At 48.2% G+C, this 26,683-nt stretch overlaps 1 protein-coding gene across 1 annotated transcript; it reads right to left on the reverse strand.

Annotated features, from left to right (window-relative positions):
- Window positions 1-2,950: 2,950 nt before the first annotated feature.
- On the reverse strand, window positions 2,951-26,631 carry hectd1 (HECT domain containing 1). Its single transcript, XM_061925197.2, is given in 43 exon segments — window positions 2,951-3,412; window positions 3,468-3,612; window positions 3,697-3,847; window positions 3,932-4,025; window positions 4,089-4,167; window positions 4,245-4,403; window positions 4,462-4,916; window positions 4,990-5,127; window positions 5,199-5,400; window positions 5,468-5,595; window positions 5,660-5,736; window positions 5,804-6,067; window positions 6,070-6,122; window positions 6,197-6,348; window positions 6,411-6,481; window positions 6,548-6,901; window positions 8,903-9,124; window positions 9,185-10,090; window positions 11,172-11,348; window positions 11,411-11,577; window positions 11,644-11,754; window positions 12,696-12,908; window positions 12,970-13,109; window positions 13,176-13,310; window positions 13,369-13,474; window positions 14,192-14,286; window positions 14,347-14,493; window positions 14,568-14,779; window positions 14,853-15,116; window positions 15,187-15,409; window positions 15,484-15,654; window positions 15,721-15,859; window positions 15,938-16,112; window positions 16,199-16,313; window positions 16,382-16,480; window positions 16,541-16,617; window positions 17,025-17,295; window positions 17,355-17,636; window positions 17,695-17,922; window positions 17,995-18,229; window positions 18,288-18,437; window positions 19,493-19,629; window positions 26,441-26,631. Coding segments are annotated over 41 exon segments (7,710 nt in total). The 5' UTR covers window positions 18,428-18,437; window positions 19,493-19,629; window positions 26,441-26,631; the 3' UTR covers window positions 2,951-3,274.
- Window positions 26,632-26,683: the final 52 nt, after the last annotated feature.

A 26,683-nucleotide genomic window follows, 5' to 3' on the forward strand; every position in this document is an offset into this window, starting at 1 on the left:
TTGCACACAGACTGATGCATTCAAATGTTTATTTCATTTAATTTTGATGATTTGAAGTGGCAACAAATGAAAATCCAAAATTCCGTGTGTCACAAAATTAGAATATTGTGTAAGGGTTAAATTTTGAAGACACCTGGTGCCACAAACTAATCAGCTGATTAACTCAAAACACCTGCAAAGGGCTTTAAATGGTCTCTCAGTCCAGTTCTGAAGCCTACCGTACACAAACATGGGGAAGACTTCAGATTTGACAGCTGTCCAAAAGGCAACCATCGACACATTGCACAAGGAGGGAAAGACACAAAAAGGTTATTGCTGAAGAGGCTGACTGTTCTCAGAGCTCTGTGTCCAAACACATTAATGGAGAGGCAAAGGGAAGGAAAAACTGTGGTCAGAAAAAGTGTACAAGCGATAGGGATCACCGCGTCCTGGTCAAGATTGTGAAAAAAAAAAACATTCAAAAATGTGGGGGAGATTAAGAAGGAGTGGACAGCTGCTGGAGTCAGTGCTTCAAGATCCACCACCAAGAGACGCTTGAAAGACATGGGTTTCAACTGCCGCATACCTCGTGTCAAGCCACTGTTGACCAAGAAACAGCGCGCAAAGCGTCTCACCTGGGCTAAGGAAAAAAAGAGCTGGACTGCTGCTGAGTGGTCCAAAGTCATGTTTTCTGACGAAAGCAAATTTTGCATTTCCTTTGGAAATCGAGGTCCCAGAGTCTGGAGGAAGACAGGAGAGGCACAGGATCCACGTTGCCTGAAGTCTAGTGTAAAGTTTCCACCATCAGTGATGGTTTGGGGTGCCATGTCATCTGCTGGTGTCGGTCCACTCTGTTTCCTGAGATCCAGGGTCAACGCAGCCGTCTACCAGCAAGTTTTAGAGCACTTCATGCTTCCTGCTGCTGACCTGCTCTATGGAGATGGAGATTTCAAGTTCCAACAGGACTTGGCGCCTGCACACAGCGCAAAATCTACCCGTGCCTGGTTTACGGACCATGGTATTTCTGTTCTAAATTGGCCCGCCAACTCCCCTGACCTTAGCCCCATAGAAAATCTGTGGGGTATTGTGAAAAGGAAGATGCAGAATGCCAGACCCAAAAACGCAGAAGAGTTGAAGGCCACTATCAGAGCAACCTGGGCTCTCATAACACCTGAGCAGTGCCAGAAACTCATCGGCTCCATGCCACGCCGCATTAACGCAGTAATTGAGGCAAAAGGAGCTCCAACCAAGTATTGAGTATTGTACATGCTCATATTTTTCATTTTCATACTTTTCAGTTGGCCAACATTTCTAAAAATCCCTTTTTTGTATTAGCCTTAAGTAATATTCTAATTTTGTGACACACGGAATTTTGGATTTTCATTTGTTGCCACTTCAAATCATCAAAATTAAATGAAATAAACATTTGAATGCATCAGTCTGTGTGCAATGAATAAATATAATGTACAAGTTACACCTTTTGAATGCAATTACTGAAATAAATCAAGTTTTTCAAAATATTCTAATTTACTGGCTTTTACCTGTATACCTTGATGTTGCAGAAAAAAGACCATATATTTTTTTAAACGATTTCTGAACTCTAAATGGGTGAATTTTGGCGAATTAAACGCCTTTCTAATATTCTCGGAGCGATGACGTCACAATGTGACGTCGCATCGGGAAGCAATCCGCCATTTTTTCAAACACAGAGTCAAATCAGCTCTGTTATTTTCCGTTTTTTCGACTGTTTTCCGTACCTTGGAGACATCATGCCTCGTCGGTGTGTTGTCGGAGGGTGTAACAACACGAACAGGGACGGATTCAAGTTGCACCAGTGGCCCAAAGAGGCAAGAAATTGCACGTTTGTTCCGCACACTTTACCGACGAAAGCTATGCTACGACAGAGATGGCAAAAATGTGTGGATATCCTGCGACACTCAAAGCAGATGCATTTCCAACGATAAAGTCAAAGAAATCTGCCGCCAGACCCCCATTGAATCTGCCGGAGTGTGTGAGCAATTCAGGGACAAAGGACCTCGGTAGCACGGCAAGCAATGGCGGCAGTTTGTTCCCGCAGACGAGCGAGCTAAACCCCCTGGATGTCTTGGCTCACACCGTCCCGAAGATGATCAAGAGAAGAATATCGACCCTAGCTTCCCTGGCCTGCTGACATGAGGGTATGTCTACAGAATATATTAATTGATGAAAATTGGGCTGTCTGCACTCTCAAAGTGCATGTTGTTGCCAAATGTATTTCATATGCTGTAAACCTAGTTCATAGTTGTTAGTTTCCTTTAATGCCAAACAAACACATACCAATCGTTGGTTAGAAGGCGATCGCCGAATTCGTCCTCGCTTTCTCCCGTGTCGCTTTCGTCGGTTTCGCTTGCATACGGTTCAAACCGATATGGCTCAATAGCTTCAGTTTCTTCTTCAATTTCGTTTTCGCTACCTGCCTCCACACTACAACCACCCATTTCAATACATTCGTAATCTGTTGAATCGCTTAAGCCGCTGAAATCCGAGTCTGAATCCGAGCTAATGTCGCTATAGCTTGCTGTTCTTTCCGCCATGTTTGTTTGTGTTGGCTTCACTATGTGACTTCACAGGAAAATGGACGGGTGGTTAAAATCAGGCACTTTGAAGCTTTTTTTTTTTAGGGATATTGCGTGATGGGTAACATTTTGAAAAAAAATTCAAAAAATATAATAAGCCACTGGGAACTGATTTTTAATGGTTTTAAGAATTCTGAAATTGTGATAATGTTCCCCTGTTTTACGTTTTTCCCATCATGCATTGCAATGGATTTAAATGGGTGTCATTTTGAATTGTGTGCTGTGCTTGGACGTTTTGGACAACATCCACAAAGTTCAGTGAGCAGGTTGTGTTGGCTTTCGGTGTTTTTTTTGCGCCATGAGTGGGAAAGCTTTGTCGCCCCCCGGTAGCCTCCCACAAAGAAGACCAGTGCAGCTTCTTGCTACTTTGCAAACATTTTAATGATCTTTTTTTGTCGGAGCAAACACATTTGAAAATATCTGTCGAGTTGAAACTGCAACTTGAGTTAAATAAATGTTTATAATATACAAAGAAAATACAGGAAGTGACTCTTCAGATGTGCCTTGCACATGACCAGTGTTTGTGTCTCTGGAAACAACCGCGCGCGCACGCAAACACACACACACACACACACACACGCACTGAAACAAACTGAAAATGAGCACGCACACACACACGCACCAGATAGGTGAGGAGGATGAAGTGGACGTGGTGAGGAAGAGGCTCTGCCCCCAGCAGTTCAGTTGAGGTGGAAGCCTTTCTCCATGGTGGCGGCCAGGAGACGCTCCCTCATGATGTCCTCAGAGGAATACTCGGGAAGCTTCAGGTAGTGGACGCACGTGTTGACCGACGGGTAGCTGGAGTCCGTGGCATCCACCTGTCAAGGGGGGAGGAGCCAGCGATGAGACGCACCAGACTCTCGGCATCCTTACCTTTCTGACGATGGTGAGGCGGGGGTGCAGATTGGCCAGCCCCCCCGGGGGAAGCGTGGAGCAACCAGTGGTGAACTGCAGGAAGGCTTTGCGTTCGTCCGACGACATCCCGCACAAGACTCGCACGAATCGCAGGAAGCCAGGGCTGCGGACGCAAGCGCGAGTTAGATAGCGGCAGAGGTGAGAACGCGGCTGCCATGGGGGGTTGGGGGGCTTAGGGTGGTGTCACCTGTCTCTGGTGTAACCCAACTTTGGCTCGGTGTAGTTGATGATGTCATCAGCAGTCCACGAAGGTGATTGGTTCCCACAGAGGATCATCTGCACCTCCCTGTGGCTGAAGGAGCTCAACTTCTCCATGGGGAACACTCGATTGAAGCCCTCTGAGGAGCGGCGAGGACATGAGGACATCTGTGTGTGTGTGTGTGTGTGTGTGTGTGTGTGTGTGTGTGTGCGCGCACACTTACCTCTGAAAGCCTCCATCTGCTTCTGGATGCCCGTGTGCATGCAGAAGTCAAACATCAACTCCACGTAGTCCTCGGCGTTCTCCATGGTCACCATCTACGCAGCATCAGCACCGTGGTTACCAAGGATACCAGGTTCAACGCCAAGCCTTTGTCTTACCTCGTCGTCGCCGTTGGGTTTGAGATCTACTGCCGAGAAGCCGTGGACTTTGGAAGACGGACAGAACTGGAAGTTCAACCTGGACATGGAGGACAGACGCGTGAGTCGAGCCCCGCCCCCTTCTTGGTGGTCTCCACCAATCAGGTGTCTTCTCACCCCAAGTCTTCGATGCTGAGGGGGGGTCCAGAGCCCAAGGGGTTCCTCAGCATTAGGTCCTGCAGTCTGGTGTTCTTCTCGTCCTCGGACAGAACTTTGCTGGCCAGGATCTGCCTCCTTTTCACCACCAGCTCCTTGACCTCCTTCAGGAAGCTGGCCCTGCGGGAGGAAGCGGGGTTTTTACCCTACGAGCGCCGCCATCAGGCCGGTGTCTCACCTGTGGGGGTTGACTAGCTGAAAGTCGTCCCAGGTGAGGATGCCGTGGTACCAGGCCGGAGGTTTGGGCTTTGGGGGGTCCATGATGAACTCGGACTTGGAGTCCTCGTCGAAGCTGCCCACGGAGTAGGTATCCTGGCTCTCCTCGGTGGAAGCTTCTGAGCGCACGTCTGACGGTGGTGGACGCTCGCCGTCATGGCCGCGCGGCGAGTAGAGCAGCTTGCTCATGTTGGACTTGATGTCACCCATGCACAGCAACTTGAAGAAGGGCTGAGACACGGGGAGGTCCACCAGTCGGTTGTCCTGGATGCACTTGGCCAGGAACACGCCCAGGAAGTTGAAGAGCTTGGTGATGCGCTCCAGCTCCTCGCTGTCCTGAGGGAAAGGCGCCGGGAAGAGGCCGCAGGAACGCTGCACGTAGAAACCCGGAGGCTTTAAGCCGCCGCCCAGGTCCACCTGACAAACATTGAGAGGTGAGGACACGTGCAGACCTTCTTGGCATCAATCATGCAAACCAGTGTCTTCTCACCTGTCGTGACTCGTCGTCCGGAAAGTCGTCGTCACACAACCAGATCCCCAGTGACGTCCTCTGAAACTGTGCGGCCAGCAAGGCGTAGAATTCCAGCGTCGGTCCCAGGCCGGTTCCTTCCTCGCCCTGAAACTCCACCTGAGCGCACGTTTACACGCCACAGAGTCAGAGGAAAAAGCAGACAGCTTTTTGTACTGGCGACCGCTCACCTCCAGCACAGACTTCCTGTCAGCGTGGACCTGCATGACGGACTCCGCCCACTCCATCATGGCGTCTCCCCGCGGCACCTTGACACGCTCGTGTTTGAGGCGGCCCACCCTGAAGTCTCCGGGGTCGTCACGGCGCACCGTGGTGGAGGGCCTGGAGCGCTCCATGGTGGCCTCACGCCGGTTCTGCAGCCAAACGATGGCCCTGCCCACACGCCGGGTCAAAAGGATGGTCACATGTGACCGGTCACATGATGGCATCAGGTCCTCACCTGGAGGCTCCAAAGGCGGTGCAGGTGAAGAAGAGCTGGCGGGTCTCAAAGGGGATGAGGAAAGGACACTTGGACGTCAGCTGTTCACACCAGTCAGGAAGTGCGCCACTCGCCAACGCTAGAGGCTCCTGGGGGAATCAGAGTTAGGCAAGAGCAGAGGACAACTAAGATGGCAGTGGACCGTGGACACACCTCAATCTGCTGAAGGATCTTGGTGGTGACCTTCTTGCTGGTGAAGTCTTCTGGAGCCGCGTTGAACTGCAGCTCGTCTGCGCAGACAAAAAGGGGCGTGGTGACATGTGCGTGGAGAAGACGAGGCGCGTCACAGGTCCTCACCCTCCTGCAACGTGCGTGCGTTGGAGGCGGAGTCTCCGCCGATGACGTAGAGGATGCGCAGCAGCTGCAGGACGTCCTCCACGCCGCAAGCGTTCAGACCGCAGCCCGCCTTGGCCTGCGCTGCCTCCTTGCTGCAGCCCAGGATGTCGCTGCTCTGATTGGACGAGGGCGAACCGGGACTCAGACCGCCGTGTTCACAGAAGTCCTGCAGACACGGCACATCAACACTCGGCTTCGGACTCGTAGACGTGTGCGAGTCCTCACCAATTTGTCGCTCTCCTTCTCCTTGCCGCCATCCTTTTGCTCCCTGTACATGATCCTGCCAAGGACAAACAGCCAGAAGTCAACACCACACACGCCCGCCCCCGCAGGCGCCGTGTAAGCGCAGCTCACGTGTAAGTGGGCTCCCAGATGCGGCGCAGCTTGTCAGTCTTGACGGCGCCGTTGCAGGAGAGCTGCAGCAGTCGCTGGACGTAGAAGAAGATGGTGGACTTGTAGTTGGACAGAGGAAGCTCCACCTCCCGCGTGGTCCCCAGCCCTGCGACCTGTACACACCTCTCAGTTACTCCATGGACAGGTAAACTCCGTGACCCATCCGAGGGTCTACCTTGAGCGTGAGGGCCAGGTGAGGAGACGGAGCACACTCCACTTCCTCCTGCACTTCTGAGCGTGGGGTCCCTGCTGACACAGCCAATGAGTACAAGTTACCGGACTCACGGTTCAAAGGTTTGGCTGGGCGCTGACCTGGGGAAGGGATCTCCAGGTCGGTGGTTTGCTGTACATTGGTTCTGCCGGGTCGGGGGTCAAAGGCGGGGACAAGGGCCGAAAACTGTCTCTTCAGTACAAAGTCATCGTCCCAGGTCCTCCTGCGACCTCCTTTGGTTTCATACTCCTCCTCCTCCTGCAGCAAAGCACCATCACTTCCTGCTTCTGCTGCGCTCACCAACACAAGCCTGGTCCTTACCAGCACCTCCTCGTACTCCTGGTCCTCCTGGTTGTCATCCTCGTTCTCGTCGTCGTCGTCGTCGGGTTCGGGTAGGTCCTCTTCGTCGTCCAGTTCGGCCAATAGCGTGTTAGCGCGGCAGCTGTCCAGGAAGTCTGCGGCAGCATAGAGCATGCGAGAATGGAGTCACAAGGCAGGAACCCTGCGCCTTATAAAACGGTGCAGCTAATTAACAGATTTGTCTTCGTTAACTTCCATAATGTTTGGTATTCATCAAAGAGTTGTCATAAAACAGACAGACACTGAAAAGGTGTTATTGTTTGTGCTATGGCGCCATCTTTTGGACAAGTTTGCTCACTGCAGGTGATGCAGTGCCCTTCTGTTTTGAGTTTTTAACCAGAAATACAATGCCTTTTGTCTTCTGCCTGTTCATAGCGTTTCTGCCTGTATGGATTCTTCCTTCATTGCTCCAAGCAATATTTGTAAGTTTTAAAATATAACTAAAACAATTCTTTCTTACTATACCGTCCCATATGTGATGTCTGTAGGAGTGTTTGCATGCATATTTTACATGCTGTCGTAATGTAATCAAGCTAGCGTGGTTAGCATTAGCTAATATGCTAACACGTTTACGAGTGTCCGTGTTAGTATTATTAACTTACAATGACATTTTCTATTGTTTCAGTTTCGCAAATTCCTCAGTAAATTCATCAAAACGTCACTGTGGAGTTATTGAGTCTGTTTAGCTGATTGGAGAGCTTGCTTGCGCATGACCATGACTTCTGTTTTGTTTGATCAGCCGTTTTACTACTGTGTTACAGACACCGTTTGGAAACAATTAAGGTATGTCAATAAACATTTACAGAATATTTCTGTGTAAATAACTAATTTCACGTTTATATCTGCGACTTATAGTCTGATGCGCTAATATATATAAACATTTCATTTTATCTTTTAAAATTTAGTGGTTTCTGCTTATACACCAGAAATTACAGTACTACTACTGTATGACGACTACTGTGAAAATAAATATTTCTTCTGTATTATAATTATATTTATTATCGCTACGACAATCATAAATACTATTATATTAGTTAATATAGTACTGTATTGTAATCATCACTACTACTGCATTATAATTATCACTACTACTCTAACATATATACTACTACCTAACAGTATAATTACTTTTGTATTATAATTATCACTACTACTATATCATAATTACCACTAATGTATTAGTAAAATTACTACAACTGTATTATAGTAATTATTTCTAGTGCATTAGTTCAATTACTATTACTATTGTATATAATATTACTGCTGCATTATTAATATTGACTTAACTATTTTTCTTGGTACTATATCAATTACTGTTGTAATATAATTACTACTACAATATAATAGTAATGTAGGTAATAATAACTTACTACTGTATTATACTAATTATGGGTGCTAAAAAAAAATTGATTCACATCCAAATTGTGATTTTTATTTATTCCAACTCAAAGTCAATCCCTAATTTGAGAATTTTTGTCTGAACTCATCCATTTGTGAACTTTTTGATGGGGCCAAATATGCCTTGTCGCTTCATTCATTCATATATTCTGTGTCACGCCTGCAGGCAAAAAGCAGGTTGCAGCGTTGTTGCTGAGGAGGCACAACCCTCTATGACTCCTCACTTCAGCGTGTGTGCCTTTTATGTGACCCGGTTTGTCCTTTTTGACAACCCAATGTGGCTCTCAAAGAGAAAACAGACGAGCGTGGGAAGAAGGGAATTGCTGTGGAGTCCAAAAAAATGGCGGTCATAATTATGGACTAAGCAGGCTTCCTACCACAGCAAGTTGTAATTGTGATGAGATCGGACTTCTCAGGAAAAAATATGCCAAAATTTATTTCACAACGGAGAAGAACGCGCGCACGCATGCACACGCCCCCTTTCTTCTCCTCCTTTGTTGATGTTAAATCTAAGTGTATTTTACTTCTTTTAAACATTTATTATTGTCACAAAATGCTTGTAACAGTTTAAGATTTTTGTGATTTCTGATTGTTTGAGGGCACCAACGGGACTTCTGTGTGCGTGTCGGCAGAATCATGTCGAATCAGAACCGTGAGGTTATTTATTGTTATTTACAGCTAAAATGGACGTCACTCACCGTAGAGAGAAAACTCTGCCTCCTGCCCCGTGTCGCTCTCGCTGGACGTGGACGTCAGGCTGGTGGTCAAGGTGTTGCTGAGCAACTGTCCCACAGACAGGCCGGTGGTTGCCGTGGCGACGTTGTTGCTGCTGGTGACTATGGAGGTGGACATGGTGACGGTGGAGGTAGTGCCGGTGGTGGTGAGGTTGGGGAAGCTCTGAGCGCCCATGAGCGGAGATGCTGCAACAAAGATCAGATGGTGATGATGGTGATGATTATGACGGCGGTCATGTGACTCACTGGCTGTGCTCAGAACGTTCCTGCCCAGCGTGTTGGTGTTGTTGTCGCTGCTGCTGCGGCTCAGGTTCATGTTGTTGGTGGCGTTGGTGCGCGACATGTTGGGAGCGCGACGCACAAAGGACTCCATCAGGCTGGCCTCGCGTGAGGACAGGTTGGGCACGCTAGCGCTGGAGCTCATTGGGGCGCCGGCCGCCAGCAAGGAACTGACAGACAGGCGGGCGTTGGCCGCCGAGCACAAAGGCCTCTGGGAGGGCGCGTCCTTGCTCGGGGACTCGGACACCGAGCTGACGTCGGGCGAGCTTACGCTCACCAGGCCCATGGAGATGGCGGTCGCCGGGTCGGCAGACGGATCTTTGTTCCGGCCGTCCTCGCCGGGGGCGTCTGCGGTGATGGTGCTCGAGCTGGACGCAGAGCCGCCCTCCATAGCGGAGGACAGCACGACGATGGGTTCCTGCTGCAGGCCCTCGCAGCCCGCCCCGCCTCCCGCGACTCCGCCCACCCCGCAGCCCTGGTCCAGCAGCAGCCCTCCTGAGGAGCTGAGGCTGATGTCGGAGGAGGAGGCCACGCTGCAGACGGAGCTGCTGCTGCCCTTCCTGCTGGAGGAGCTGGCTCCGCCCAGCGACGAGGCCCCGCCCTTGTCTGGACAGTTATTTTTCACCAGACTGCTCCACGACTGCTGCTGCGAGGACGAAGTGGTGGTGGTGCCGCCACTGGCTGCCGGGGTCGGGGAGGGTCCCACCGTGGAGAAGGCGGGGCCTGAAACAGCGGATGAGACAGGTTTGGGTGACGGCGCTGTGGCAGCCGACTCAGGGTCGTACCCTGGAGCAAGCTTGAGGTCAAACTTCCCTTCGGCGCCCATACGGTAAGAGTTAGAGCCGCCGGCATCCCAGGTTACATCAATCCAGCCTGGATGGACAGAGAGATAGGAGGAGACGCACGGATGGATGTCAGAGACCCGGCAGAGAGGCGGCGACAGCGAGAGAGAGGCGAAGACGGAGAAGCACACTGGACCAAGCGTGCCAGACATCGGGGGTGTCCAAAATGCGCCCGGTAGCTAATTTTTTTAACAAGCCTGTAGCATAATCATTGGCAATATTAACATGCTAACTTTTTTGCTAGTTTTGCAGCTATACACCTTAGCGTCATATTTTGTTACCGTACTTGGCGAATATCTGTTAGCATACTAGCTTTTTTAAGCTAATTTTGTAGGTATACACCTCAGTCTTATATTGGTACTAAATGCACGCTAACTTTAGCAGGCTCGCATATTCAACATTTTTCAGGTACACACCTCAGTAATGTATTTTAGTACTTGAGATACAGTTAGCATGCTTGATTCTTAACTAATTTAGTGGGTATACGTACACCTCAGCGTCACATTTTGTTACTTGGCAAATATATAGTTGTACTTGTTGCACGCTAACGTTAGCTGGATACACTTTCAACACATTTACCAGGGTAATATATTGTGGTACTTGACGCATGTTAAAGTTAGCATTTTAACAGGTATACACCTCTGCATCATATTTTGGTATTTCAATAATGCTAACTAAGCATGCTATTTTGAACTCATTTTGCTCATATACCTTCTGTTACATGACGCTAACTGGCCAGCGTGCAAATTGTTAGCATTTCAGTTCAGCTTTGGCTCCTCAGCATTTATGTTTTCTAGTTCTTTGGGGGAAAAAGTCAGTCAGAAAAATAAGTTTGGGCACTCCAGTTGTAAGGCGACATGAGACGCTGCTTTGGTGCTTTGGTCCAGTGTGGAGGGGACGGACACACGGACACACACACAGACACACAGACACACACACACACACACACACACACAAAAGAGAACATTTGTGACAAAGCCTTATTCATGACAGCACTGAGGAAGAGGACCAGACTGGAGAAGACGACGACGAAGAGGCGTGGCTTCCTGTAACGGCTCCATGTGATCATGTGACACGGGCATGCCCCCCCCATCATGTTCTGCACGTCTTACCGTTATGGGCCTCTCCAGTGACGGTGCCCTCGCCGGCCGGGTTGCCGTCCTGATCACGCCACTTCCAGTCGATGCCGCGGACCACCCGCGCTCCGGGGACGATGTACTTCATCACCTGGGAGCGAAAGAGGCGGCGCTGGCGGCGGAGATTGGCCTCCGCTTCCTTCACGGCTTTACCTGGGAGGTTGTGGAGTCAGCGGATGTGGCGGCGACAAGAAGAGCTGCAGGAGTGCACTCACCGAGCTGGTCCTCGCACACAGACGTGACGGTGCCATAGAGCTCCAGGCCCGACAAGGACAGGTAGTGGGTCTGGGCGCTGGCGTTCTTGCCCATTTGCTTGATCCGGATGTGTCTCCAGCCATGTTTCTCGTCTTTGGACGGGTCCAGAGGCCACGTGGCCGTTGACCTGCACACCGCAAAGTTTAAGTCTGGAGGACGGGGGCGGGCTGAAAAGATTAGATAAATCAATTACCCGGGTTCATTCAGGCTGCAGTCGTCGACGTGCGTGTACAACGTGGCCCAGTTCTGACCATCTTTGGATGCTTGGAACACCCAGTTCCTCAACGCAGAGCGACCATAGCCCCTGCAGGAAGACTTGATTTTACTGTTCTTTCACTTCATTATTCCAGGGGTGGCCAAACTCCTTCCACCGAGGGCCGCAGACTGACTCATCAAATGATGCAGAGGCTATTTTGCTACTTTTCACCTTCAAAACCAGTACAATTTAGAGACCCTCACCCCAAAAAACTAAAAAATGCAATTTCGGTAGATGTTTTGTGTGAATACTGAAGAGCCAAAGTCGAACGGAAATGCTAACAGTTAGCAAAAAAATATGAGCAAAAAGAGCGAAAAAGCTAGCATGTCGACAGAACTATGCTAACAGTTAGCGTTAGTTTAAGACAAATACATGAAACTGAGGTGTATACCTGCTAAAACAATTAGCAAGCTTACAATCAACATTGGTGAAATACCAAAATATATGACACTGAGGTGTATACCTGTTGAATTACCTGCCTTCTCACTATAAGAGTTAACACCTTTTGTCTTATTTTTAGACCTCTTCTTGCTGATGCTATTATTGCGTTGTAAGGGCTGCTCTCCTAAAGCTTTAGCAAAACTTGGCCAAGTACTGTTCTGTCTCGGGGGTCCTTTTTACTCAACATACATGTCATCCAAAAGAACCTGGGAGTGACCAGTGTCTTTTATTCCCTGAGAAGACTGGTTGCGCACAACAATACCTACATAATAAGCTCATAATCCTAGCATACTAACAGGTATCATTCGTCAAATAAAATACTTGATGCTAAGGTGTATACCTGCAAAGTTAGCAAAAAAAAGCTAGCATGCTAATATTAAAATACTAATGATTGTGCCTTGGGCTGTTAAATTAGCTGCAAACCACCAATGGGGCCACACTTTGGACACCCATGCACAAGTCAACACTGATATCTACACTTGACATAAAATGTATTTTTTGTCAGTTGGTACTTTGGAGAGGACAGTATGTCACAATGCAGTCTTAACCTGGCGTGTCTCAACGTGTACGCCGAGGGGATGACCCACAGGCCCAGGTCCACAGCAAACCACGCGTTCTTGTCATCGTTGGTGTGACAGTTGAGGGCGGAGCTATCCCGACTCAAGATGTCCTCCAAACGGCCGTAAGGTAGGTTCCGTCCCTCTGATGACGTCACCACCACCAGGCCGTAGGCGGCCGGGTTGACCCACTCATAGGCCGTCCTGAAGGCAGCAGGAGTGAGTCACGTCGGCACACACACTTGATGACAAAGAGAGGACTTACTTGGCGTTGGTGCCGACCCAGTAGATGATGCCGTTCTCGTCAAAGTCGTGTTGGTGTCTGAAGGTGAAGGTCTGTCCTTCTCTCAGCTTCCTGACAAAGACGAAGGAGGAGCGCTCAAAGTCGTACCACTGCTTGGCCACCTGCGACACAAGGACACGGCCGGTTTCAAACTGTCGGACTTTGGGCTACAGGTGCGCTCAGCTGACCATCTTCAGCAGGTACTGCTCCAATGACTCCACGGTGGCCAGAGGCTCCATCTTCAGCATGCGCCCCGTGCGGTCGATCAGAGCCGTCTCGCCGGGTGCTCGCTCCAGGCGAAAGCGGAGCCTCCTTGTCAGGATCTAAGCGACATCGGTAATAAAGAGCGGGCTGTCGGCCAGGGAGTCACATGCAACTCACCTGGAGGTTGTAAGAGGAGCCAGGAGTGTCGTACAGGTGCAGGGGAAGGCGCTCGATGGACTCCAGGACAGCGATCAGTTTACGGATTAAGGCAATAGCTGGTCGACTGCGCGCGCACGCACACACACACACACACACACGTGTATAAAGGTGTATCAAAAACAGGTGTGTGCTTTAGACAAGGTGTGTAGTGGACAGGCGTGCGCTTTAGACAAGGCGTGTAGTGGACAGGCGTGCGCTTTAGACAAGGCGTGTAGTGGACAGGCGTGCGCTTTAGACAAGGCGTGTAGTGGACAGGCGTGCGCTTTAGACAAGGCGTGTAGTGGACAGGCGTGCGCTTTAGACAAGGCGTGTAGTGGACAGGCGTGCGCTTTAGACAAGGCGTGTAGTGGACAGGCGTGCGCTTTAGACAAGGCGTGTAGTGGACAGGCGTGTAGTGGACAGGCGTGCGCTTTAGACAAGGCGTGTAGTGGACAGGCGTGCGCTTTAGACAAGGCGTGTAGTGGACAGGCGTGTAGTGGACAGGCGTGCGCTTTAGACAAGGCGTGTAGTGGACAGGCGTGCGCTTTAGACAAGGCGTGTAGTGGACAGGCGTGCGCTTTAGACAAGGCGTGTAGTGGACAGGCGTGCGCTTTAGACAAGGCGTGTAGTGGACAGGCGTGCGCTTTAGACAAGGCGAGTAGTGGACAGGCGTGCGCTTTAGACAAGGCGTGTAGTGGACAGGTGTGCGCTTTAGACAAGGTGTGTAGTGGACAGGTGTGCGCTTCAGACAAGGTGTATAAATGGCTGTTTTCAGCTTTGACTGTAATAAAGAGGTTTTCACCTTTCATCATCTTCATTTTCGCTGAAAGCTGCCTTGAAGACATTGATCCTCTCCATTAAAGGCTTACAATCATGTTTCAGGTCCAGGTCCACGCTCTGAAGATGTACAGGAGGAGGTGTTAGAGGCAGTGTGTGTGAGGGAGGAGAAGGACTTACATTGTTGAGCACGGTGAAGAGTGCCTGCACCAGACCACTGCTGCACATCTCATAAGGAGAAATAGTGTTCTCGTCTTTCAGCACCACAATGAGGTTCTCCAGGGCTGTCTTCATCAAGTCCCTCCACGTGTTCTCCCCTTCTACACACTGACAACACACAGCACTTCCTGTCAAAGCCTGACTTCTATTACTGCCCCCCGGTGGTGGAGGTGGGTACAGACCTGTCTGTTGGTGTGCAGCTCCCAGGAGGACTCCAGCTGTGTGGAGATGTTCCTCAGGGTGACCACCACCCCCCTAGGCATGCTCTCCACAGCTTTGAAGTGGTCGTCATAGAGCTCCCTGGCCATGCTCTTGACTTTCTGTTTGGTCTTTTCCAGCTTGGACTTTAGCTTGCGCCCTCTCTTCCCCGTCCATCCTGTCACAAACTCAGAGCCTAGGGAGACAGCGAGAGCGCGGAAGGTTGAAGTCTTCTCGAGCCACTTTATAGGCGAGATCAAAGCACTCACCCAGAGACGTCTCCGCAGTGAACGAGTGTTTGGTTCCTCTGTTGGACTCGAACACGAAGCCCGGCAGGTCCTCCTTCAAGATGGTGGCCTGCTGGCCGTCCGAGTTGTGGATGGCGATCTCGCCGTCCTTCAGGCACGTCAGAGACCAGTTACCCACGGTCAGCTTGGTGGCACCCAGACTGGAGAGGATGGGCTGACTGGACGTTACAGGTTTCACCTGGCTCCTGGCACGCTGAAGCTTCTCCAGAAACTCACTGCGGGACTCTGTAGACATGCCACACAAGAGGTGACTAATCATCAAGGGGAGAGCAGAGGTGGTGTGTGGGTGTGTTACCGGAGCTGTCAGACCCCCCCTCCGGACTGCCACTGGAGTACATGGTGGCCAACTTCCCATCCAGGATGAAGCGGAACCATCCGTTGGAGCCATTTGAAAGTTCCAGGGCAGCGGCATCCGACCAGATGTAAAGACAGTCCCGCCCCCTGATGATGGACCAGTCCCGCCAGTGGTACGGTTTCCCCTGCAGGACCTCCCTTGCATCCTCCTGCACCTCCTCCTCCTGCAGGGTCACCGTCATATTCAAAGCTCTACCACGATATCGTATACCTGTATATCGGCAAACCCGTCACACACCTTCTCCGGTTTGACCTCGTCCTCGTTTTCGTCGTCCGACGCGGGTCCAGCCAGCGTGGACACTTTGTTGATGACGCCCAAGCGAGCCAGCTGGTCCAGGAAGACATCTCCTCCTTTGTCCACTAGATCTCTGATGATCTGCAGGGCCAGGAGGTGTCCGTCGTCATCGTCCTGACAAACACGCAGGGACTTGATTGGGGATCTATGAGACATTTGAGGTGGCTTGTGGTCACTTACTTCCTGGTCTAGCACGGTGGCGCTGATCTCCACCAGGACCGTGGGCAGGTTGTGACCCATCTCGCCATCGCACACTTCCTTCAGCAGCAGCTCACTGCTGTAGTGGACCATCTTGCGGATCAGAGCCAGACTGGCTTTCCTAGACACACACACACACGCAGGTAAGTTAGGCGAAGCAGCGTGCAGGTGAGTCCAAGGAGCGAGCAGGTGAGGTCACCTGATAGAAGGCAGCATGGTTTGCTGAAAGGTTTGTGCAAAAACAGGCAGAAGTCTCTTCAGGTAGATGGGAGCCATTTCTGGATCTCCTTTGGGCTCGCCTACTTCTTCTTCCTCCTTGTTTAGGTCTTTCTTCTTCTTGTCCTCACCTTTGTTGACAGGACACATCCAGTCTCCTGACACACACACACACACACACACACACACACACACACTCTGGTATCACTACCTGCCTGCACCTCTCACACGCACACCAACTGACCAGGAGACTGCAGTATGGCCACCACTTCACTGTGGCCCCGCTCCCGGGCCTTGTCCAGGGGCGTCTTTCCGTCCTCATCCCTCAGGTCAGGGTTGGCGCCGTGCCTCAGCAGCGTCTGTAGGCAGGAGGAGACACATTTCAAGCCCGGGCTGCGGATTCAAAAGGGGTACGCAGAAGTCTTACCTTTGCTACTTGGGGCCGTCCGAAACAGGCAGCGTAATGTAGTGAGGACGACCTCTGACCTCTGTTGACGTCAGCACCCCGCTCGCACAAGAACTCCACCTGAGAAGCACAGATGCAAACGTCAACACTGGACATTTACCTCTCAGGGAGCACGCTCACCATTTCCTGTGTGCCGAAGGCCGACGCCCAGTTGAGCAGCGTCTGACCAACGTCGTCCATGAAGTTCACCTCGAAGGCTGAAAGCACATGAAGAAATAGCATGAAACAGAGAGGAACACCACTAGTGTATCTCAAGTAAACACCCTACTTCCATTCATCACATAACTGACAAAAAGTAGAGGACTTAAAGCGCTGCCTTGAGGAACGCCTCAGGTGTGTATATGACCCCAGTGTTTGCTAGCAAGGGTTAAATGTCAAAGTGTTTCAAGTGGTCCAAGTTCCTCTGTACAACAGGAGCTTGCTAAAAAAATGTCTCCAAGAGCTCAGGGGCCACTACGGTGTCGACCCCGAGGGCCACGGGTTGACTGGCCCTGCTCTACAGCATTTGTAGCATCATTGACTTGTGTTACATCAATACAATTATGTGATGAATGTTTACAAGCTACTAGCCATCAACGTGCATCGCCGTGACGATAGCTTTTACCTCCCGTGTCGATGGCGTCGATGAGGGCGTCAGTGTCTTTGCTGCGGATACAGTCGATGAGCTGTCGGTGGGATCTTTCTCCCGAGCTGTCCAGGCGCCGCAGACACGGGATGCGACTGGAGGAGCCCGCCGTGGATTTGGGCAGGGCTTTGCGGCCCTCGAAGAGCAGCACCAGCAGCAGGTCCACCAGCCGCATAGTGTCCAGCACGCAGCGCTCGTCCCCTCCCAGAGCCGACTCCATGGAGTTGGGCAGAGCGGAGCGCAGCAGGTCCTGCGGACAGCAGGAGAGCATCAGCGGCGGGACGACCGCTTTAGAGGTGTGTGACCTACGTGCGTGACGAGTGGCGAGCCTCTGCACAGCGTGGACAGGAGGCTGACAATGGTGGACACCTGGTTGCTAACTTTGGAGTCAGGCGCTGATGGGGCAGCGCCCGTCAACGTGCGGCCGGGCTTACAGGCCGAGGAGTGGCCAGACGCGACACCACCGGCGGCCGCCATGCGGGACAGCAGCTCCTCTGCCAGGCCGTGTTTAGCCAAAGGGGCGGGGTCCACTCCCCGGCGGGTGAAGCGGTCGGCCAATGAGGCGAAGCAGCGCAGAGCCCCGTCTGACACCTGAAACACAAGGGGTGCACGTAAAGAACCGAACTGCCACGTGTCATATGTGGGCTACCTGGTGGTCTTCGTGCTTGAGGAGGCTGGAGAGAGACTCCACGCAGGTCTCTAGAGATGAGTCCTGGGGCTCCATCTTGCTGCACAGGCGTGACACCACCGCCATGGCTGAGTGCAGCGTGTCTTTGTGCACCAGATGGCCGCTGTCTCGGATGAAGCTAAGCACGCAGTTCAGGCCACCTGCCTCAAAGACGGCGCCGGATTCGCGGGTGCAGATCAACTCCAGAACCTAGGGCAAACACGGTCGTATGACTTACCCCGCCCGCAGCGGCAGGGATTGTGTGACATTTGCCAGCCGAACCTTGACGCACTGCTCGGCCAGGTCTCTACTGGTCCTGTTGTTGAGCTCCACCACCACCAGGCGGCTGCAGAGCGCTTTGATAGCGCCGTCCACGCCCACGATCCTGCGGGTGCATTCCGCAGACACGTCCAGGTAGTAGGTGATGGCGCGGGCCGTCACTTCCAGCACGTTGTCTGGAGCGCTCTCGTCCAGGAAGATCTTGCACAGTGCCGGCAGGAAGGTCCGGGGAGGACACCTGCAAACAGGCGAGGTTGAAGTAGACCACGAGGCGCAGGCGGCGTCGGCGTACTTACGTCTCGAAGCAGCGGTCCACGTTGTCAGACATGAGCAACAGCATGCAGAGCTGCTCCAAAGCGATGAGCTGCATATCACGCTCGTCGCCTTGACCCATCTGGAGCCACTCCAGCAGGGTGTCCGGGTCCACGTCGGCCATGATGGCTCGCCTGCACGCACAAGTATTGCAATTGTTATCGTCGTCATCTCTATTTACACAACATGATGAAAGTCCGTACACTAGACTGACACATAAGGACCTCCAGAACGCCAGTGTCAAACTCCTTTTGGAGGGCCACATCACAACTATGGCTGCCCTAGGAGGGCCACATTAAATGGCGTGGCAGACCACATTGAATAACGAGGTGGGCCACAAAAAATCCTGTGGCGGGCCACATTGAATGACGTGGAGGGCCACAAAGAATAACGAGGCGGGACACAATAAATGTGGTGGGCCACATTAAATATTGTGGCATGCCACATTGAAAGACGTGGCGGGCTACATTGAATGATGTGAAAGGCCACGGTAAACAAGGAGGTGGACCACATTAAATAAAGTGCCAGAACTCAAAATAATGAGGTGGGCCACATAAATTATGTGGCAGACCACATTAAATAATGAGGTGGGCCACATGAAATGATGTGGCAGACCACGTTAAATAATGAGGTGTGCCACCTAAAATGACGTGGTGGGTCACATTAAATAATGAGGCGGGCCAGCTTAAATGATGTGGGAGACCACATTAAATAATGAGGTGGGCCACTTAAAATGACGTGCCAGACCACATTAAATATTAAGGTGGGCCACCTAACATGAGGTGGCAGACCACATTAAATAATGAGGTGGGCCACCTAAAATGATGTGGTGGGCCATGTAAAATAATGAGGTGGGCCACATAAAATGATGTAGCAGACCACATTAATGTGGGCCACCTAAAATGATGTGGCAGACCACATTAAATAATGAGGTAGGCCATACAAATGACGTAGCAGACCACTTTAAATAATGAGGTGGGCCACATAAAATGACTTGGCAGACCACATTAAATAATGAGGTAGGCCATACAAATGACGTAGCAGACCACTTTAAATAATGAGATGGGCCACATAAAATGACTTGGCAGACTACATGAGGTGGGCCTATTAAAATTACGTGGCGGGCCAGATCTGGGCCGCGGGCCTTGAGTTTGACACCTGTAATCTCGAAGGTCCGCAGACTTCTCACCTGGGAGGGCGGCGGGCTGCGTGGTCTGGCTGGTGGCCAATCAGTGCTCACTCTGGGCTGGCGGCGTGGGACTCATCCAAGCAAGCAGGAAGGCGAGTAACTCCTGCAGGGGATTGTGGGACATGAAGATCCAGCAGCTGTCAAAGACACAAGCTGTCAGTCCAGCACACACTGCTAGCTAAGGGCTAGCTGGCGTAGCTGTGATGCTACAAACACATGTATTAGCCTTGAAGGAGTTCATAGTCATGATTTGCACTGAAGAAGATTCTAGCAAGTCAAAGTCTTTTCATTGGACTAATGAAGAGCCAATCATGTGAGTCCGTCAATATTTACATCCTAGTTTGATTCTTTGACATTTGTATTTATTTTATTGATTAGCAATTTGTTGATCTGAGGTTGATTGAACACAATCATTAATCACAAGAATAAAACGTGGTAAAATATGTGTACTAGTACTAGGGCTGCAACAACTAATCGATTAAATCAATTATAAAAATAGTTGGTGATTAATTTAGTCATCGATTCGTTGGATCTATACTATGCGCATGCGCTGCGGCTACGTCTCATGAGGTGGCAGTAAGCCAGCCAATGATGTGTCATGTGCAGCTCGCGTGACGCCGCCGTCTCCTTTGCCTGGAAACATTCGAAAAATGGCAGAGGAAAGCAGTACCGATAGTTCAGCGGAGAAACATCTGGAGGTCAATGCTTCAATGGAGAAAAGTGTACGACCTAAGTCGTCAAAAGTGTGGGAACACTCTACTTTAAAGACTTCAAAGAAGACCGTTTCCTGCAAATGTGCAGCATGGACCTCGCATGGAACGGAAGTACAACATCACTTCGGGTTGAAGAGGAAACATGTTGGAACCACGGATGAAGGGAACTCATGGTACGTAACTTTTTAAGTCCATAGTCCGGGTACATTGATCCGTTGTGTCCGTCTTTGTGTGTTTTTAATCTTTGGTTAACGTGGAGAATTTTTAAAGGAAGCGCAGCAGAAACTGTTGTGTATTAACTTTCAGTGTTACAAACTTTTTGGAGAGTGCGACGACTTCATTTTCTTTGTTGTTTTGAGTCGCAACAGGCATTCATGAGTTCAGCACGCAAGCTCTTTTTTGTGAGTAATGTTAACGTTATCCCTTTGTTGCAACGCGGGGCTGATAATGTGTCTCTAAAATATATGTAAACAGCATACACTGTTGGCGCTAACGCACTTTTTGCATCTTTTTACGCATTGAAATCAGAAAGAACGCGCATTTTTGAAAGTCCGCGCGTCCCGAGCACGTTTTTTTTTACCGACCCTGCCTTCACCCGTTTTTATTGGTCGTCTTCAAAGTAATTTACTTTTCGGTACGATTTGTTTGCATGTCCTCCCCGTGACTGCGTGGGTTCCCTCCGGGTACTCCGGCTTCCTCCCACTTCCAAAGACATGCACCTGGGGATAAGTTGATTGGCAACACTAAATTGGCCCTAGTGTGTGGATGTGAGTGTGAATGTTGTCTGTCTATCTGTGTTGGCCCTGCGATGAGGTGGCGACTTGTCCAGGGTGTACCCCGCCTTCCGCCCGATTGTAGCTGAGATAGGCTCCAGCGCCCCCCGCGACCCCAAAGGGAATAAGCGGTAGAAAATGGATGGATGGATGGATGGTACGATTTCTCAAATTTTGATTCGCCGAAAAGTTTATTTATCAATCACATATACCGCCTCAGTTTGCACTGGGACAACTTTACCGTGAGGGGATGTCAAAAGAAAGATTTCATGGTAAACGCTAAGGTGAGTGTAAAGTCAACCTTTTTAACTTCATCCTGTGCCAAAACTCCAGTAAATGAGTTGTTTTAGTCTTTGTGAGTCCATGGAAACTTCACTTTTGTCTCTCGCTGAATCGACATCACTCGAGGATGGAGACAGGCTAGCTGTTAGCGTCAAGCTAACCAGCACCTGACCAGACCCCTCCACTCCAAAAACATACTTTGCAGGTCAACAAACGAGGCAAATATTTGCCTTTTGAAGTGTTAATGTGCGAGGAGTGTCCAAAAGGAGTCTCTTGGAGAAGTGGCTGACAAGTTAGCAAGTGTCGCTCGCATCGCTGACAGTGATTTCATCACCGTCATTGTTTACTGAAGCAGAGATGCTGACTGTGCGTTATGATAAACGCGCATGCATCACCAGGCTCTGCTTTTTACCGATTGACTTATCAGTTTTTATTTTTTTTATTATCTACAGCAGGGGTGTCAACAGTGTGGCCCGGAGGCCATTTCCAGCCCGCAGCTAATGTTTTAAAGGCCCTTGGCACATTCTAAAAATATGATTCAAATAAACAAAAACATAACAAAAGTGGAATAAAAAAAGCTTACAGGTGAAATGTAATTTAAGAAAAAGTTGCAATGTTGACTAATAAAACAAAGCTGTTTTTTTCTTTAAAACTGTCATTGCTCAAAACATAATGACTCAAAATCAATGTTTTTATGAATTATTGACCTATCCAAAGATCTGATTACTTCACATCAAATATTCCACTTTGAAAAATATTTTTTGTGGAAGATTTTGCATATTTTGTGTGTTTGCCATAAAAAAAAAAAAAAAGTTTTCTTTGACAAAAAGGGCAGAAAACAGACAAAACCAACATAAAAAAAACAACAACCAAAACTTAGAATTGACGGATAGATCTGAAGTTGATGTAGACTCTAGAGATTTAAGGGTTTAATAAATAATGTATGTATGTATGTCCTGGCACACGATTATCATCATTTCAAGACCAAAGCAAAAAACTTTTTACACTTTTATACTGAAATAAATACACCTACAACTTATTAAATACAAATATAGAAAAAACTACCGGCAGCGGTAAAGTTTAGATTCATCAAGGAAAGAAGAAAGTGAATGAATGTTTATTACTGAATAAATTTACGTATGCATAAAAATGTGTTTTCTTTTGTATTATTTTTTAATGAATAAAGTAACGTTTATGACAACCTTTTCCAAAACATAATATAGAATGTGAGTTATAACAGGTTAATTCATACATTTATCATTTGTTTTCAAAACGGTTACAAAAAAGTGGGACCCAGTTTTGAAAATTCCTAGCGCCAACACTGAATATATGTACTAGTACTGCAATAACTAAGTATGTTTACCATACAAGAATACACATGGTAAAATATATGTAAATAATATATGTACTAGTACTGCAATAACTCAGTATGTTTACCACAGAAGAATACATATAGTAAAATATATGTAAATAATATATGTACTAGTACTGCAATAACTAAGTATGTTTACCACACAAGAATACACAGTTAAATATATGTAAATTATACATGTACTAGTACTGCAATAATGTTTTTTTTTATATTATTAATTATAATATAAAAAACATATCTACCTCAGTATTAATAATATAAAGTAGTGAACTAAGTAGTGAACTACGACTAAGTACTAGATGCACAGAAGTGGTTTTGGGACCTTAATACTGAGCTAGGTAGAGAACTAAGACTAAATACTAGACGCACAGAAGTGGTTTTGGGACCTTAATACTGAGCTAGGTAGAGAACTAAGACTAAATACTAGACGCACAGAAGTGGTTTTGGGACCTTAATACCATCCACATTTACTTGCTCCACAAAGACTACATAAGTAAACCTTTCAAAACGCAATAAACCTGTAGTATTTTTTTTGTTCCTATTGTAATTGGAAGGTGAATAACAGGTCAATAAAATACTCTAAATATTTGTTTGCAAAAACTGCACTTCAATAAATATCGAACATCTTGAAGAGCAGTTTTAACCCCCCAACTGGAAAAAACTGGGTCAGGTGGTTTGTTTTGTTGTCTATTTTGTTGCCGTTTGCAATTGATAATATCTAATGCCCTTTAATGCAATTTAAAGCCTTAATTTGAAGGGAAAATACAAATATTTCATGACTTTTAATGACCCGTAGAGACTCTGCTTCGTATTGAAGAAATTGCCAAAAAAAAACAACTAATACAATTCCAAAAATTAAATAGAAATATTGAAGTTGACCAGACTGGAACTTTTTGCATTTTTACAGGTTTTAAAATGACAGGAAAATAATACTTACATCATGGGAATCATCTTTACAAGACCTGTCTGAATAAATTCATTTTTAAATGTTATACACTATAACAATAAATGGTATTAATACCCACAGTAAAACTGACGATTAGTATTACCGTTTAAAAAAAAACACCATGATTGATAAACTCAGACTGACGAGCACTAGCTCGCTTAATGTTAACTCGAATACAAGACAGCCTCTACAATCAAAAAAGACAACAAAATGAACTTGTCTAAACACCAAATACAACTTAATGATGTATTTTGGGATCCCTGAGTACAGAGGAGAAAAGTTTATATTGCTACAGAAAGAAAGAAAGAAAGAAAGAAAGAGGGAGAGGAAGAAAAAGTGAGAGACAAAAAAGTTTTTAAGATGTTTATATCTGCTTTGGGAAATGTGCTCTAAGAAGTCTAAAAGTACCGTATTTTCCGCACTATAAGGCGCACCTAAAAACCACAAATTTTCTCAAAAGCTGACAGTGCGCCTTATAACCCGGTGCGCTTTATATATGGATAAATATTAAGATTCATTTTCATAAAGTTTAGGTCTCGCAACTACGGTAAACAGCCGCCATCTTTTTTCCCCGTAGAAGAAGCGCGCGGTGCATGCTGGGATATGTGACGTTTCATTTCCATTTGTGTGTTTATGTAAAGACCCCAAAATGGCTCCTATTAAGTGTGTTGTCTGTCTAATTATAAATAATGCAGACGAGGCGTGTTAACTGAGTTCTCAACGTTTACTCACAGCGTGCTCATAACCACATTCTAACTGCCAGCATACAACGCTTCTCAGGGCTACCGCGCATGCTCGTAACTATCGTTGCATGCTGGGTAGTGTAGTTGTTATATTTGCTAGCTCATAACAGCACATTAAGAGACACGCTTACGCGCTTAATTCAATACTCGCCGTCATTCCGGGTGGATTGACAAAAGACCTCCAGCCGCTAGATATTGGTGTCAACAGGGCATTCGAAGCTAGACTGCTAACTGCGTGGGAACAGTGGATGACGAAGAAGCGCGCGGTGCATGCTGGGATATGTGACGTTTCATTTCCATTTGTGTGTTTATGTAAAGACCCCAAAATGGCTCCTATTAAGTGTGTTGTCTGTCCAATTATAAATAATGCAGACGAGGCGTGTTAACTGAGTTCTCAACGTTTACTCACAGCGTGCTCATAACCACATTCTAACTCCCAGCATACAACAACGCTTCTCAGGGCTACCGCGCATGCTCGTCACTATCGTTGCATGCTGGGTAGTGTAGTTGTTATATTTGCTAGCTCATAACAGCACATTAAGAGACACGCTTAATTCAATACTCGCCGTCATTCCGGGTGGATTGACAAAAGACCTCCAGCCGCTAGATATTGGTGTCAACAGGGCATTCGAAGCTAGACTGCTAACTGCGTGGGAACAATGGATGACAGAAGGCGAACACACCTTCACTAAGACGAGGAGGCAGCGCCAGACGACGCCAACATCTGCCAGTGGATCGTAAATTTGCCCAACTTTTCACTTCGGACACCGAAGACGAAGGATTTACGAATGAAGAATAACTTCAGAAAGTGAGCGCTATGTTTATTTTGTGTGTTGTGACATTAACGTTCGAGCAACATTATGTTGCTATTGCTCTGCACTATTTTGAATTTTACTATGTTTGTGATTGCACATTTGCGTACATTTTGGGAGTGAACAGAGTTGTTAGAACGCTGGTTTTTAATATATTATTAAAGTTTGACTGACCTATCTGACTGTTTTTTTGACATTCCCTTTAGCGCAGCGTAGGCGCGGCTTATAGTCCGGGGCGGCTTATTGGTGGACAAAGTTATGAAATATGCCATTCATTGAAGGTGCGGCTAATAATCCGGTGCGCCTTATAGTGCGGAAAATACGGTAATATAAAACGGTGGGATACAACTTTATTAACATTACGTGAACTCGCATTAAGTCTAAAAACATTTACAAATTAAAGTGGTAAAAAAGAAACATTTACCTATATTGCTCTTAGGCATTGGGAAGAATATCTAATGTTTCTTCTGCCAAAAAAGTATATTGTGTGTCAATTTAGTATAGTTTTATTTTAAATACAATTCGGTTAAAAGATGTTTGTGTGTATAAATACACATTATGGGCAGATCAATACCACACAATTAATTTTCATATAGTTACATTTCTAGTACACAAACTACATAAATAAAGTTGTTCAACTGCCACGCTGCCCTGTTTTTCCCCTAAATATTGTTTCGAAGAATCATTAATGTAGGTCCATGTTGACCTTTGACCTCCCCCGGCCAAACCAAAACAAGTACTTGCAAACCTGTTTTATTGTGCGGCCACGCACTTTGTGGCCCCCACGAGCTAACCGGGCAGACTTTTATTGTCCGTGTCACGTGGTGAGCGTGGTTGATATAATTATTATTAATAATCAGCACTAGCGCTTAGCAGTTAGCATCTGAGGCTGCTGGGCCGCCAGCACGCTGACATTTTTAAAAACACTTGACTGAACAAACCACATCAAACACGCTCAACTGTCAAATTGTATTGTTTTTATCCGGCACAAAAAGTGTGGCGAATGTATACATAGTTTAAGCTAGCTAGCTGCTGCTAGCACCATGCTAGCTCAGCTAGCAGTAAGCTGACTTAACACTTTTAGCAACTGCGACATAAATAATCCCACATAAATAAAGACTTGAATAAAAGAGCCATTTTCGCCCTGTTGGTGCTACATGGTCGTTTCACCCAGAATCCCACCCACGAGACGCGAGGCCTCCTGCTGGAGCCTCGGGACTCGAGTTCCAAGAGAGCCGGGAGGCCTCGACGCAGGCGCCGGACGCCCGACGCCAACAAGCCGCGGCCCAGGTTTAACAAGCACTCACCGTCTTTGTTTGGCAGGCTGTGTGTGGTGCGTGTGAGCCGGGATAATGTCGGTCCTTAGCGAGGCACAACGACTACCACCGACGACCGGGGCTGGCGTCCATTTTTTTCCGGAGGGAGTCCAAAAAGGTGAGCGTGGACAGCGGGGAGAAAACAACACACACACCGGGCCTGAAATGGAGTGTGTGACGTTCGAACACCGCCTCTCAGCCCGGAAATATCAAACATACAACTCGAGTAATGTT

The sequence above is a fragment of the Nerophis lumbriciformis genome, linkage group LG29 (genome assembly GCF_033978685.3).
Source record: "Nerophis lumbriciformis linkage group LG29, RoL_Nlum_v2.1, whole genome shotgun sequence".
Lineage (NCBI taxonomy): Eukaryota > Metazoa > Chordata > Actinopteri > Syngnathiformes > Syngnathidae > Nerophis > Nerophis lumbriciformis.